Here is a 14,314-nt window from a genome sequence, read left to right on the forward strand (position 1 = left end):
CTCACAAGACCAATCTTTAGGTAATTCCTTGAATAGAACCTTGGTCATCACAAACTCTCCTTGAAACCAACAAATGTACTCCAAGAAAAGCCTATGGAAAAAACCTTCAAATATAACTCAAGGCAACCATTAGTCCACAAACATTATCATCAATTACCAAAACCAAACATGGGGGCACCGCATGTTCTTTCAATCTCCCCCATTTTGGTAATTGATGAAAATCACTTTCAAGAGAGTTTATACAAGGAATTATGCATCACCATGCAATGCAACAACCAATAATGCATGCGTATGAGATGCAAATGCTTAGGAACAAAACCAAAGCAATGAGAAAACTCTAAAGACTTCTCCACAAAACTCTCTGAAACTTCTCCCCCGTTGGCATTGATTGCCAAAATGGGCGAAAAGCTTAGAGGGCCAATATAAATTGTGGTCCTCCATAAATTGTGTATTTCTCAACAAGAGAGTGGAATGCACTACACATATCCAACTGTCAATACTTGGAGGAAGACAAACTATATTGAGGACCAAAGATTGCAACAAAAAGATATGTCACAAAGACAAAAAAAAGAGAGACACAAGCAATCGGAAGATACCAATTGAAGCATGTAATCAACGGGTATCAATTGAACCAACTAGACCAATGATCCTACGTGCCACATGGATAAAGATATTATGATATGAGCAGAGGATTGTTCTAAAGAAACTAGAGAAGGTCCCCATGATTTGTGCACATCAGGAATTTTTGTATTTGGATACAAAGTGCACAAAATAGGATCATAGCTCCCCCAAAATCAATAGAAACTTACAACAAGTGCAAGTGAGCATATAGCAAACAAAGCCTAGTACTTGCAACAAACACATGGTTGAGCAACAAGTAAAAGAGGCAGCTTAAGAATGGACTCAACCAAAATGATGTGTGTGAGTCAAGGCAATGCACTTGAGAAGACTAATGTACGGATGAGCATTAAGCATCAACAAAGTCTTGAAAGAATGAGGCACACGGTGCAAGGCCTATCATTCCCACACACAAGTAGCAAATGGGTTCACAAGCTTACTAATAAGCATATAAAGAACCTATGCTTGTGACAACCCGTGGTGAAGATAGAAAATGAAAGCCTCATCAAGACGAGGGATACCAATTAAGATGGCAAAAGCCTCGTAAAGATAAGCATGAGGAAAATAATCTTCACCACACAAGAGTGCATCAAGATGCAACGATAGAAGACACACACTCAAGGAAAAAGCTTTCACAGAGCCACCAAAGAAATAACATAAGAAAGACAAGGTGAACGTGAAATAAAGGATATCAACTAGATATGCAACTTCTCTCAAGTGTATAAGATTCTAGGTAGACGAAATCATGATGATATATATCTACAAAGAAGGATGTACACCCGAAATAGTTACAACACGAGGAACAAGATATCCAAAGGGAGGTCATACATATACCAATAAGATATTTGCTTGGAAGCATAGCACATGGCTAGATATGGTCTTATTGTATATAAATGAAGTCCACACACGAACAACAAAGAAATCACAACTAGCAACAAGAGATCATTGTTGGGATGCTTTGAGAAAGGAAACAAGTAACACAGGAATGAATGAATAACATGCCATGATACAACCTACACAAGGTTGATGCAACAAATGTGTGCATGAAGAATATGAAGATACTTGTTACCGAGATAACATTGGAAGTATGTAGTAGATACCAATTGAAGGTAGATAGTAGTTCATTGATCATCCTAGCTCGACTCCAATAAGCACATGATGACAACACCTTCCTTGTGAGTGAGCCGAGCATCCAATGTATCTCCAATTGTTCCTAGAACAACAACACAAACAAAATGGTACCCAAACTCATTGGGACCAAAGATTTAGAGAACCAACAATATATAGGACAAACTCCACATAAAAATGTGCATATAGGTACGAAAATGAATTTCATGCACATCTCATCCAATTTGAGACTTGGTGGAGTTTCCCCTATATATTGGGTCAAAGAAAGAAAGAAAGCATGCCAAAGATACTACACGAAGTTAATATGCATGTTCAAGAATTTCAAGAACCGATACCAAATGACAAAGAAACGCCAAGTGAAGAAAAGATACCAAATGAATAAATCATCACTTGTAGGATATCAATTGAAAGATACATCAAGGAATGAGATATCCAATGGCACACTCAAAATAAAAGATATCAAACTCCCAAAAGAGAGGATGGTTCCAAACATACCAAGCTCTCTACAAAGTTTCATGATGGCACAAAGTACCAAAACGAAAACGGCTTGCCTTCCACCAACACACACTTGATAAGGATCGCAATAAAAGTGTTTTATAGAAAATAGGATAGCTCCCCCAAGACTAGTGCATTAGAGAGAAATTGCATTTAAATACAAAATGCACGAGGTGGGATCACCACTTTCACTATATCTAGAAAACACTAAACAAGATCAAGAAATAAACAAGAACCACAAGTGGTATGGAAGACAAATGGAGTTGATACAATCCTTGGCAAGAGAAAAGGCAAATAAAAGCAAAAGCCAATGTATAGATGGTCAATAAATTCTACCACAAAAGTGAGTACCAATTGTCAAAAGACAAGAAGTAAACGGTAATAATTCCGGGTGGTAGATAGCAAGGATATCTGACATCATCTTCACACCAAACAAAAAGAAAATTGCAACTTGTAGAGATAACATGCCACCTAGGAACAAGATAATTTACAATATCAACTCTAGGTGACAATATCTCAAATGTACACATTTTCTAGGCTAGTAATATTCACATAGCATATTACTCCCCCATAATGTGATACCAATTAAGGATAAACAAGAGGCAAATAAAAGGATCCAATCAAGAGATAATTAATGGACTATTTAGAATTTGAATTTGTCATGAGAAGACATACCACATAGCGACTAGATAATCTTGTAGTATCAATACTAGATGGTATTCCTCATGTACATACATTTATAGGATTGTAAGGTGCACGAAGCACATCACTCCCCCATAATGGGATATTCCATTAATCTCTCACAAGAGCCAACTAAGATACAAATAAGAAGCATAAAGGCTCTACACACGACACACACGCGTACATGATGTGCAAACCAACACACACAAACTTGATTGCTCAAGATAATCAAGTTGGAAGAACAACATATACAAACGCATGCAAGTAACAAAACCAAACATGCAAAGGGGCAAGTAACTTCCATTGTAACCAATTTAAGTACAAGTTACCAGAAGGAGGCACATTGGATATAGTATAGAAACATGATAACCCAATTGACTTGGCTTGAGACAATAATAATGATGAAGTCCCCTTAATTCTTCATAATGTAGACAAGTCTCCAATGCCCTCCAACAACACCTATTGATCAAGTTTGAGCTTGTTGGTCCCCAACCAAGTTGGGTCCTAAGAGGTTAGTCACAATAGGCTTGGCTACCCAAATGGTTCTTTTCTTGACACCACTTTGAGTACCAATAAATTTGGCAAACACATTGCCAACCTTATCCTTCCCAAGAGAATAGATATCATCAATAATAATTGGGTTGGATAAGTTACCACTAGTGCATGAGGAAGCAAGGTGGCCTTTCTCACGACATAGGTAGCAACATCTACTCTTCACTTTCTTCTTACTTGATTTCTCAACTTGAGAAGCATTAGCTTGAGTTTTCTTGGGAAGAGGCCTTTATTCAACTTGAGGTTGAGCCTGAGAATGAACTTGTGGCCGCTTCCCCTGTTGCTTGTCACTAATGGCCTTCTTCTTCAATGGGCAAGATCTAACATGATGCCCTTCAATCTTGCACTTGAAGCAAATAATCTTGGCTGAATTCTTGAGTTGTTTTTGGCCCTTCTTATTGCTGCTCTCAGACTTCTTCTTCTTATTGGAGTTGAATCCAAGTCCACCTTTGTCATTGGGGGATTTTTGCACACTCAAGATATTGTTGAGTGTGGACTTCCCTTCATGACACTTTTCCAAGTCTTTCTTCAAAGAAATGACTTGGTCCTTAAGCTCTTTGATTTCCTCTACATGGTTAGTAGCAACACAAGTACTAGAGGAAGTATAAGCTTCATTTTTAGAGCAACAATGCAAGGAAAGTAATTCACCACAAGATGTCCCAATGTTATGAGTGGATGAATTATGAGGACTAGCACATGGCAATATGTCATTTTGACTTGAAGTAGTGCTAGTATCCACATGAGGCTCACTAGATGTTACCTTGATAATCATATCCTCATGAGCTATTTTTAGCACATTATGGGATACTAGAAGATTACCATGAGAGCTCGTGAGCTTTACATAACTTTCTTCCAATTTCCCATAAGTGCTAGATAGCAACTTAAGTTGAGCCCTTAGCTCAACATTCTCCTTCAATATGGATGCTTCACAAGAGATAGAGTTAGTAGCACAAGCATCATCATTAACAACAAGAGGAGAAGACAACTTGGCAAGCTTTTTTGAATATGAAGTTTTAAGTTGAGCATGAGACTCGGTGAGTTTGATGATCTCACTCTCAATGACCCTTGAGCCATTTTCGAGGTGCTCAAAGTCCTCAAGGAGTTTAGCATGTGAAACTTCAAGCTCCTCTTTTTTAGTTTCAAAATCATTGGCCATCTCAAGAGCTCTACCACGAGATTCCCTCACTCTAGATAATTCTAGAGCAAAAGTCTCCTCAAGAGATTCCTTGGTGGTTTGTTCAAGTTCAAGAGCTTGAGAGAGGTCCGCAATCTCATTAGCGTAATCACGCTCATGACCTTCCATTTTATCAATGGTGACCTCATGCTCCTCAAGACGAGATTCCAACTCATCAATATATTTCTTGCCCTCAATAGCAATAGACATGATTTTCATGAAGTTGGAACGAGCAATTTTATTCTTAAGAAGAGCTTTAAAATCACCCCCTTAATTTTTAAGGAGGCAACATCATCATTCTCTTCATCATAATCAACATCACCGTCACTCTTGCCATCATCAATATCATCACAAGATATATTGGGATTCAAAGTGGGAGATACCTTTGAAGCCTTGGCCATAAGGCAAAATGAAATAGATGATGATGTAGGATCCGTTGAAGAAGCATTCAAGACCACATCTTGTTCCATGGGGTGTTGGGTTTCCTCTACATTGTTAGCACAACAATTCGAGGAAATATATGCATTTTTATCATGGAAACAAGACATAGTAAACATAACATCATGAGATTTAGTCAAGCAATTTCTATATGATATGCAAGGACTATCAACACAAGCATGTGAAACATTTGGAGTGATCGGAGTGCTAAAGTCCAAAGATGAAGAATTGCAATAAGAAAGTGATGAAGGATTATCAACAATAAGCCCACTATCATCATTGAAATGTAAACCACTACTCACCATGTCATTACCTTGTGGAAAACCACATATAGGTGAAGTAGAAGAAGTTGAGAACACAACACAGCCAGATGTGGAGGGAGAACAATCATCCCCACAAAACTTGGACACATCATATTTATCTTGAAGCTTTGTCCACAACTCATGAGCATCCCGGAACGGCATGAGTTGAAATATAACTACATTGCTCAAAGCATCAAAAAGCACATTAGAAGATTGATCATTGAGATAAGAGTTTTTCTCATCCTCTAAAGAAAATCTTTGGGGATCCTTTGGAGGAGAAAAACCCATATCTACAATTCGCTCTAAATTTGGGTCCATGACCCTAAAGAGATTAAGCATGCGAATTACCCAAGCATCAAAATTTGTGCCATCGAAACTAAGAGTGTTAGAGAATCCTAATCACCTAGTCGATATCTTTACTCTCTAGGCGGTAAAGCCTAATAAAGAGAGACGAGGGTCTGATACCAATTGAAAGATCGAGGATGTCGCCTAGAGGGGGGGTGATAGGCGCTTTAAAATAATTACGGTTTAGGCTTGAACAAATGCCGAATAAACCTAGCGGTTAATTTGTCAAGCACAAAACCTAAAACAACTAGGCTCACCTATGTGCACCAACAAATTATGCTAAGCAAGATAAAGAACTGTGTGATAGCAAGATATATGACAAGAAACAATATGGCTATCACAAAGTAAAGTGCATAATTAGAGGGCTCGGGTAAGAGATAACCGAGGCACGCGGAGACGACGATGTATCCCGAAGTTCACACCCTTGCGGATGCTAATCTCCGTTTGGAGTGGTGTGGAGGCACAATGCTCCCCAAGAAGCCACTAGGGCCACCGTAATCTCCTCACGCCCTCGCACAATGCAAGATGCCGTGATTCCACTAAGGGACCCTTGAGGGCGGTCACCGAACCCATATAAATGGCAACCCTTGGGGGCGGTCACCGAACCCGTACACTTTGGCAACCCTTGGGAGCGGTCACTGGTACCCGTCAAATTGCTCGGGGCAATCTCCACAACCTAATTGGAGACCCCGACGCTTGCCCGGAGCTTTACACCACAATGATTGAGCTCTGAACAACACCAACCGTCTAGGGCGCCTAGGCACCCAAGAGGAACAAGCTCTAGGGTGCCCAAGCACCCAAGAGTAATAAGCTTCTCAAACTTCACTTCCACGTATCCCCGTGGAGAACTCAAATCGATGCACCAAATGCAATGGCAAGGGCACACGGAGTGCCCAAATCTTGCTCTCCCAAATCCCACCAAAGCAACTAATGCTAGGGAGGAAAATGAGAGGAAGAACGAAATAAGAACACGAAGAACTCTAAGATCTAGATCCAAGGGGTTCCCCTCACTTAGAGGAGAAAGTGATTGGTGGAAATGTGGATCTAGATCTCCTCTCTCTTTTCCCTCAAGAACTAGCAAGAATCATTGGAGGGATTGAGAGTTAGCAAGCTCGAAGAAGGTCAACAATGGGGGAAGAACACGAGATAAGGAGATAAGGTTCATTGGGGAAGAAGACCCCCTTTTATAGGTGGGGGAAAATCCAACCATTATGCTCACAGCCCGCACAGAGCGGTACAACCGCTCCAAGGAGCGATAGTACCCCTTAGAAAAATAACAGCGAGGAGGCAAAAGGCTAGTAGAACCGCCGTAGAGGTACTACCGCTCGTCCTCACGGTACTACCGCTCGACCTCACGGTACTACCGCTAGGGATAGCGGTACTACCGCAAATGGTAGCGGTACTACTGCTTGCGAGCGGTACTAAAAAAATACTTCCGTGCCTACCTCCGCTAAGCAAAACACGAGATTTTGGTTCGGAGCGGTACTACCGCTCAGGAGCCGCGGTAGTACAGCTCTGGAGCGGTACTAGCGCTAAGGAGCCGTGGTAGTACCGCTCTGGAGCGGTAGTAAAAAATTACATCCGCTCTAGCCGCGGTAGTATCTCTGCAGCCTTTACCAAAACAACCACAACTTCTGCAAACGGACTCCGGATTCAACGAAACCAAGTTTGTTGGAAAGCTAACGACATGGGCTAACACAACCTTGATAGAAATGTCAATAAGAAGCAAATGAGAAAATTACCATAAGAAAATGGTGAGAACCCTTCCTCGGATAAGACCGGTAAGACCTCCAAAACCGAAAACATCAAAGAAGATGCATGCGAACTCCATTTTCGATGAACTCAAGCTTGTCATCAAGATGACCATAAGCTCTAAGACTCATAAATAGAACCAAACAAGAATCAAGAAAGATGATGCAAGGATGCAATGGTTTTAGCTCTCTACGAATGATACGATCAAGCTACTCATCGAGAGCCTCCCTTGATAGTACGGCAATCGATCCTGTAACCCGGTCTCCCAACTACCATCACGAGACCGGTAAAATAGAAAACCTATCAAGGGCAAACCTTTGCCTTGCACATGGTCCACTTGAGCTAGATGATGACGGTCTTGACTCCCTCAAGTTGGACCACCTTTCTTGATTGCGTTGGCTCGATGAAGACTAGTTGATTTCTCCCCCATACTCCACTATGGGTGAGCCACTCTTCCGCACATCTTCACAAGTCCATTGTCACCACAATGGACGGCAAGCTTCAAGCATGTGATCTCTTCGTGATGCTTCACTTGAGTTTGCACACCGCAACCTAACCCCACAAAGAACTCTCACGAAGACCATGGGTTAGTACACAAAGCGTAATTGACAATGCTTACCATACCATGGGATCGCTTGATCCCTCTCGGTACATCTTCTACGCTTTGTGTGTTGATCAACTTGATTCACTATTTTACTTAGTCTTGATCAACCTCTCACAATACCAATATTTAGGTAATTCCTTGAATAGCACCTTGGTCATCACAAACTCTCCTTGAAACCAACAAATGTACTCCAAGAAAAGCCTATGGACAAAACCTTCAAATATAACTCAAGGCAACCATTAGTCCAGAGAGATTATCATCAATTACCAAAACCAAACATGGGGGCACCGCATGTTCTTTCACCCTTAAAATTTATATTCATGATAAATCAATAGAGAGAACAAAAAGGCAAAATAGTCTCATTAAAATCCAACCACTACAATGCACAAACATTAACGTCAACTTGATGCAAAATGCACACATCACATGGTGAGACAGTCTTCAACGCTAGCGTATGCGTTGTGGACCGGGCTTCCCCATCTTGCATGCCAAACATGCTGATCTGTGAGAGATGGCCACTTAGGAATGTGGCTACAGGCCTCACACGGCCTTGGCAGCAAGCACCAACCTGTCCCCAATGTTGTCAACGAGGTGCATTGCAGGTGTCAGCTAGATCAGCTCACTGACATGTGTCCATACCACATACACATCCACTAGGTACTTGAAGAGAAGCAAGTCTTTTGGATTCCCCAATCTTCATGAAGGACATGAAGTACATCAGAATAAATAGCAAAGCCTACACGACGTATCAAGGACTAACAATAACATTTATGATATGTAAGTCTATTGAACTGTACTCATGTTAATAACACTCTTGTGACTATAGATCCAATCCATGGATTCTCACACGGACAAGGGAAATCCAAAACAAAGATAGCAGGTCCGGTCCTTACAAACTAGAGGTGTTGAATACATCATCCTGGGAGGTGGACTTGGTCATGTTCACAAAGATGTCTTGGATATGTTCATCTCCACCAATGATGGTAGAGCTAAGCTATTGGATTTCTTTATCTATTCTTGCCAACCGTAGAAATGAGGAGGGAGAGGAGTAGTTCCACCACCCAGATTGTAAGTTGAGGGCACTAGAGAAATTGACACATGAGCTATTGGTCCATTTTAAAGCGTTCAAGCATTTCAGATCATCCGAGAATACTGGAGCCTCTTGGGCACCTCCTGGTATAGCTCTGGGGTGTCTAGAACCTCTTTGGACTACCAGAGAGGACGTTTGGACCTCCGGGCTTGCTCCATCCTAATTCGTGTCTCGTCCTTCTTTCTCTTTCATGCTTCTCTCTTGAATGGTGCGATCACACTTTTGTGCATGACCTTCTCTTTGCTTCTTTTGATGCTCATTTCAAATCGAAGATGTAAATGATAGGGAATTCATGTAGTATACTATCCCAATTATGTTAGATAGACATGCACAAAGACAAGATTCATCTTTGTAAAACTATACACGCATGTCACTTGGGGTTGATGCATCTGTTATGGCCATGTCCATAGGCTGATCGACATCAACACTTGTGTACAACCCATTTCCTGTGGACACGGTTTGGTCGCGTGGTGAATATCACTTTAGGACCATGTGCTTCAGTAGTTGTCACTAATACTTACGCATAGACATTGTAATTATGCACATATATTCTTCTCTCAGATCAAATCTTTAAATTCACCAAGTTCGTCATTTTTGAAACTCCCTCAATCGATTAGGGTGTTTGTTTCGGGATTTGGTTCATGATTTCGACTGGATTAACGACTTCTGAAATCAATAGCAGCAACCACCCTATAAAAACACATTGACAAAGAAGAAACACTGGGGCATTATAGCAACAATATAGTGCACACAACTACCAGCATAAGAAACTTCCCTACATACACATTGGTTGATTAGTAGATAACACATAATTACATTATCAGAAAAGGCCCACCAAAATACTGTATTATAAAAAGAAAACACACTCAATTATCTCCCACACACGCCAAACCAAGTAACATTTTTGTATGAAATCGAAAACACCAAACAACACAACGATGCGCACCCAACCCTTCTAGTAATAAGAAGAATCACACTTGTCTTTTTTGAACACAATACAATTGTGGATGCTCACATACACACATGTACACTCACTTCTATGAACGCGCTCGCACACACCATATCTTGTGAGCACCTCCGAAGTACTGGGGTGCCACAAAATGTTAAGATTGACGAAGTCACCGCAGGCGTCTCTTAGTCAAGAGGAACGTCTCCTTTCACTGAACAAACATTGTGAGAAAGACTAAAATAAATTTAGAAAAATACACTATCAATGCCAAGTCTAGGATTTGGATCCTGGTAGACTAATTTCACCGCAAGGAACCTAACCATGTTGAGTTACGCTCACTTCACTCACCACACTTGTCTATCTAATGTCTATTTTGGACGTGTGTTCCACAAAAATATCAACACAACCCACCTTGCAATAAATTTCGCAGCTAAAGGGCAATAGTGTGACGTGGCGGCCCGGGGAGGAAGAGGGAGGGCGCGCTCTGAGGATATTTACACAACCGCTTCTGTGATGGAGAGTCCAGGCCGAGCAGAGCAAGATAGATAGCAAGCTTCGAAAGCTAGCTCCCTCCTCGCGGCAGGCTCCACCATCAGCCACGGCCGCGGCCGCGCAGCACAGCCCCCTCCTAGCACGCGCCAGCAGTGCACGGCATGCAGGAGTTCCAGCCAATCGCCGGCCTGGCCGGGCGGCTGTTTGGCGGCGCGGCGGAATCGGCGGGCCTCCTGCGCCGCGGCGGGGCGGCGGCGGCGGCGCAGGAGGAGGTGCGGTGCCCGCGGTGCGACTCGGCCAACACCAAGTTCTGCTACTACAACAACTACAACCTCTCGCAGCCGCGCCACTTCTGCAAGGGCTGCCGCCGGTACTGGACCAAGGGCGGCCTCCTCCGCAACGTCCCCGTCGGGGGCGGTTGCCGCAAGCCCAAGCGAAAAGCCGCCGCCGCCTCCGACGTCGACAAGGACGTCTCCAGCGTCAATAGTGAGGCCAAGAACGCACGCTCTGGCTCCAGTGCTGGCAGCTCCAGCCTCACCTCCGGTCCCTCGTCCGCGTCGACGAACACCGTCAACGACGTTGGTGCATGTGCCGCGGCCCACTCGAGCGGCGGAAGCACGCCGTTCACGGGCTTTGGCCCAAGCACCTTCATGGCGGACGCGCCGACTCTGCAGCCGCCGGCGCCGATGTTCGCCGACCAGGCGGCCGCGTTCGCGACGCTCTTCGGGACGCCGCTTCCGGCCTTCACCTTCGCGGCGCAGCGCAAGGCCGAGGACGACGTTGCTCCTGCAGTCACACTCACAGAGCAGTCGTCGTCGGCGACTTCCACCGCAGACATGGTGCCGTTCTCCGCACGGTCAACTGGCGCAGCGACGGCATCAGCGTCAGACTGGCCACCGGCGACGATGATCGACGCCGGGATATTCGACCTCGCCGGCGCCGTCGGGAGCGACACGACGTCGTACTGGAACACGGCGAGCTGGACGGACCCGGACGGGACCGTGTACCTGCCCTAGCGCGCCGCCCGCTCAGTCATGGTCGCTTGCTCGACCTTCGACTTGTCTAATCGTAACCACCGCTCTCTTAATCTATACTCTCAGTGTGCCGGCAGCTTGGCTGCTTCTGTGATTCTTTCGATGGGGCAGTTTTTGCACACTTGTGCATAGCAAATTATGTCTGAACTTCGGTTTAATTATTACTACGGGTTTGTTGAAACCAGTAAGCAGTGTAAATATCATGATCAGTACTCCTAATTATAACTTGGACGGTGTGGACTGCACTCGGCTAGCTCTCTATATATCTTTGTCGTGACACAGGCAGACGCAACTAAGGCCTCTTTTGGTTCATAGGATAAGATTATCATAGGAATAGGATTTTGTAGGAAATGAGATGACATGTATTTCAGGTCCTATGAGTAGGAATAGGAAACAAGATGTCATTTGGTTGACATCAAAGGAATTTTTCCATTGAGTCTAGGCTTTTTATTATTTTCCTATGAAATGTGAAGGATAGGAATCAATTCTATGTAGGAATAAGAATCAATTCCTATGAACCAAAGGGCTTTAAAGGAAAAAAAATTCTATAAGAACATTATTCTTTAGAATTTTTATGAAATTCCGAAGCCTAACTGGCTTACGTCGATTGCTTCTCGGAGTAGGAGGTTGTTGGTTCAGCATGGGCTATGACAATTCGGAGTAGGAGGTTGTTGGTTCAGCTTGGCCTATGACAACTCGGAGTAGGAGGTGGTTGCTTCAGCTTGGCCTATGACAGGACAGTGTGACACGCTCTTCTACTTACTCCGGATGTGGTTGTTGCTTTAGCACGACACATTTCTGCTCTGCGGTGCTGTGCATTATTTCTTTCTTTTTAATTTGAATCGGAGCCGTTAATTAAGAAGAAGAGCGTTGTCCGATAATTATAAAAAATTAGACAAAAACCATCTCAATCCACTAATCAGATACACACACATAATACAACACACACCACAGTGAAGAAAACCTAGTCAAGGTTTTACATTAACATCATTGACTCGTGGTCATCACTTCTTCCCTAGCAAGTGACTTCGATTTACCGCAAACGACCGCTGACCAACTTCACACCGCACAGGCGTGAGAAGGCACATGACGATCCAAAACAAGCAATCGACCATCTGTGTCTGCGATCAGTGGCGGAGGCAGGGGGTGTCGGCAGGGGCCTTGGCCCTATGCTCTCAGAAATACAACTACATGTGCTCTTGATCCTTTATTTGTCAAACAAAATTAGCAACATTTAGATGATTTGGTTCTGTCTAACATCATATAACATGTTTGGCCCCCTCTATATTGAGTTTCTGGCTCCGCCACTGTCTGCGATAGAGTAGCTTCGATTCTGGTGATGAGCCACAGAGGAGAATTGCGCCCTCCTGCCTGCCGCCACCACGCTAGTCGCCGGTGCGGCAGCGACGGCGAGGAAAAGCGAGAAGGGAGGAGCTTGGAAGCGGCACATCCAGGGCACCCTGCTGCTCCCCGTGAACAGTTTCAAAAAGGAGTTATGCTTTTTCTAAATGGGGACAAAAAATTTGCCTCATCAGTTAATTAAGCAAAAAAAAAATATTCAGTTAATTAATGAAAAACCGGGCATTCTCAATGTATATACCATCATCCGATCATCATGTTGCACCAAATTTGTTCTAGGGCATCCCTATCTCTGTGACACGTAATACGTTAAGCAGAAAGGGAGCAGGGTGGAAGAATATAGACAAGCGCTGGCCACAAAAGTGTGCTTAGCCACCATGTGACAGTCGTGTAAGCAATCCAAACTTGATTAGGACTTGATTGAAAGTGTGCTTAGCCAGAGGGTCGAACTAACGACTTGTGCAACAACCACCGTGCAGCTCAAAAAGTAGCCACCGTGCGTCACACCTTTTCCTTCACAAGTATCTATATACTGACTAGCATTCACTTACACTAAAGTTTAAATTTCAAACCTGTTTGGTAATTTTTTTTGTCACAAATCACTTATATTTTTTGGCATACCAGGTATAATATAATGGTGAGAAGGAGCAATGGAGTTAAGTTGGATCAGGTGAAAGTGTATTGTTTTTCCAATTGAATTTTGATGTTGATGACAATAGGTTTAGTGATGACTAATGTGATTTATCAAGTGTATCTCAGGACATTGGTTTCTCATTGATTTTCTACTTACATGGTTGACCCCTATTTCAAAAAATATGAAAGGCGTTGGTTTTTCGAAGACTTGAAGGTTTTTCGGTTTTATTTAAGCCACATGACAACCACACTATTAAGAGGGTCGAGTGTTCGAGGAAGTAGCAGATCATGCTAAACCTATATACAATGACTCCCCATAGCGCCAAATTTGCTTGAGAGTAAAACCCTAGACCAACCTCTGCATTTGTTGCACTACAAAAAAAAGACACATCCGTGACATTTTGGGCCGAACGAATTTTTTTTATGTCATACATATGACACTTCTATGACGATAATTGTGACAAAATCCGGTATCATCATAGACGTGGTGGGCTCCTACTTCTATGACAAAAAATCATGACAGAAAAAGGGCTTTTCGTCCTGGGTGGGCCGGAGACGCAGCTGCATGGCATTCTTTGGGCCGTCCATGACGGAAAAAACCGTGGTAGAAGCGAGGGGGAGGAAAATTTCGGGGAGTTCTCGGTTACGGTGGGAGGTCGGGGGCCGAG

The 14,314-nt window shown here is 43.3% G+C and overlaps 1 protein-coding gene across 1 annotated transcript; it reads left to right on the top strand.

Moving 5' to 3' along the window:
• Positions 1 to 10,593: 10,593 nt before the first annotated feature.
• Positions 10,594 to 11,913, top strand: LOC125520488 (dof zinc finger protein 4-like). The gene has a single exon (XM_048685434.1). It carries the CDS (start codon positions 10,782 to 10,784, stop codon positions 11,634 to 11,636), a length of 855 nt encoding a protein of 284 aa, XP_048541391.1. The 5' UTR covers positions 10,594 to 10,781; the 3' UTR covers positions 11,637 to 11,913.
• The last annotated feature ends 2,401 nt before the right edge of the window (positions 11,914 to 14,314 follow it).

Source organism: Triticum urartu, chromosome 7, assembly GCF_003073215.2.
Source record: "Triticum urartu cultivar G1812 chromosome 7, Tu2.1, whole genome shotgun sequence".
Classification (NCBI taxonomy): domain Eukaryota; kingdom Viridiplantae; phylum Streptophyta; class Magnoliopsida; order Poales; family Poaceae; genus Triticum; species Triticum urartu.

Bases quoted from the DNA above. Each gene is read 5' to 3' on its own strand.
- LOC125520488 (XM_048685434.1), top strand. From the start codon at position 10,782: ATGCAGGAGTTCCAGCCAATCGCCGGCCTGGCCGGGCGGCTGTTTGGC.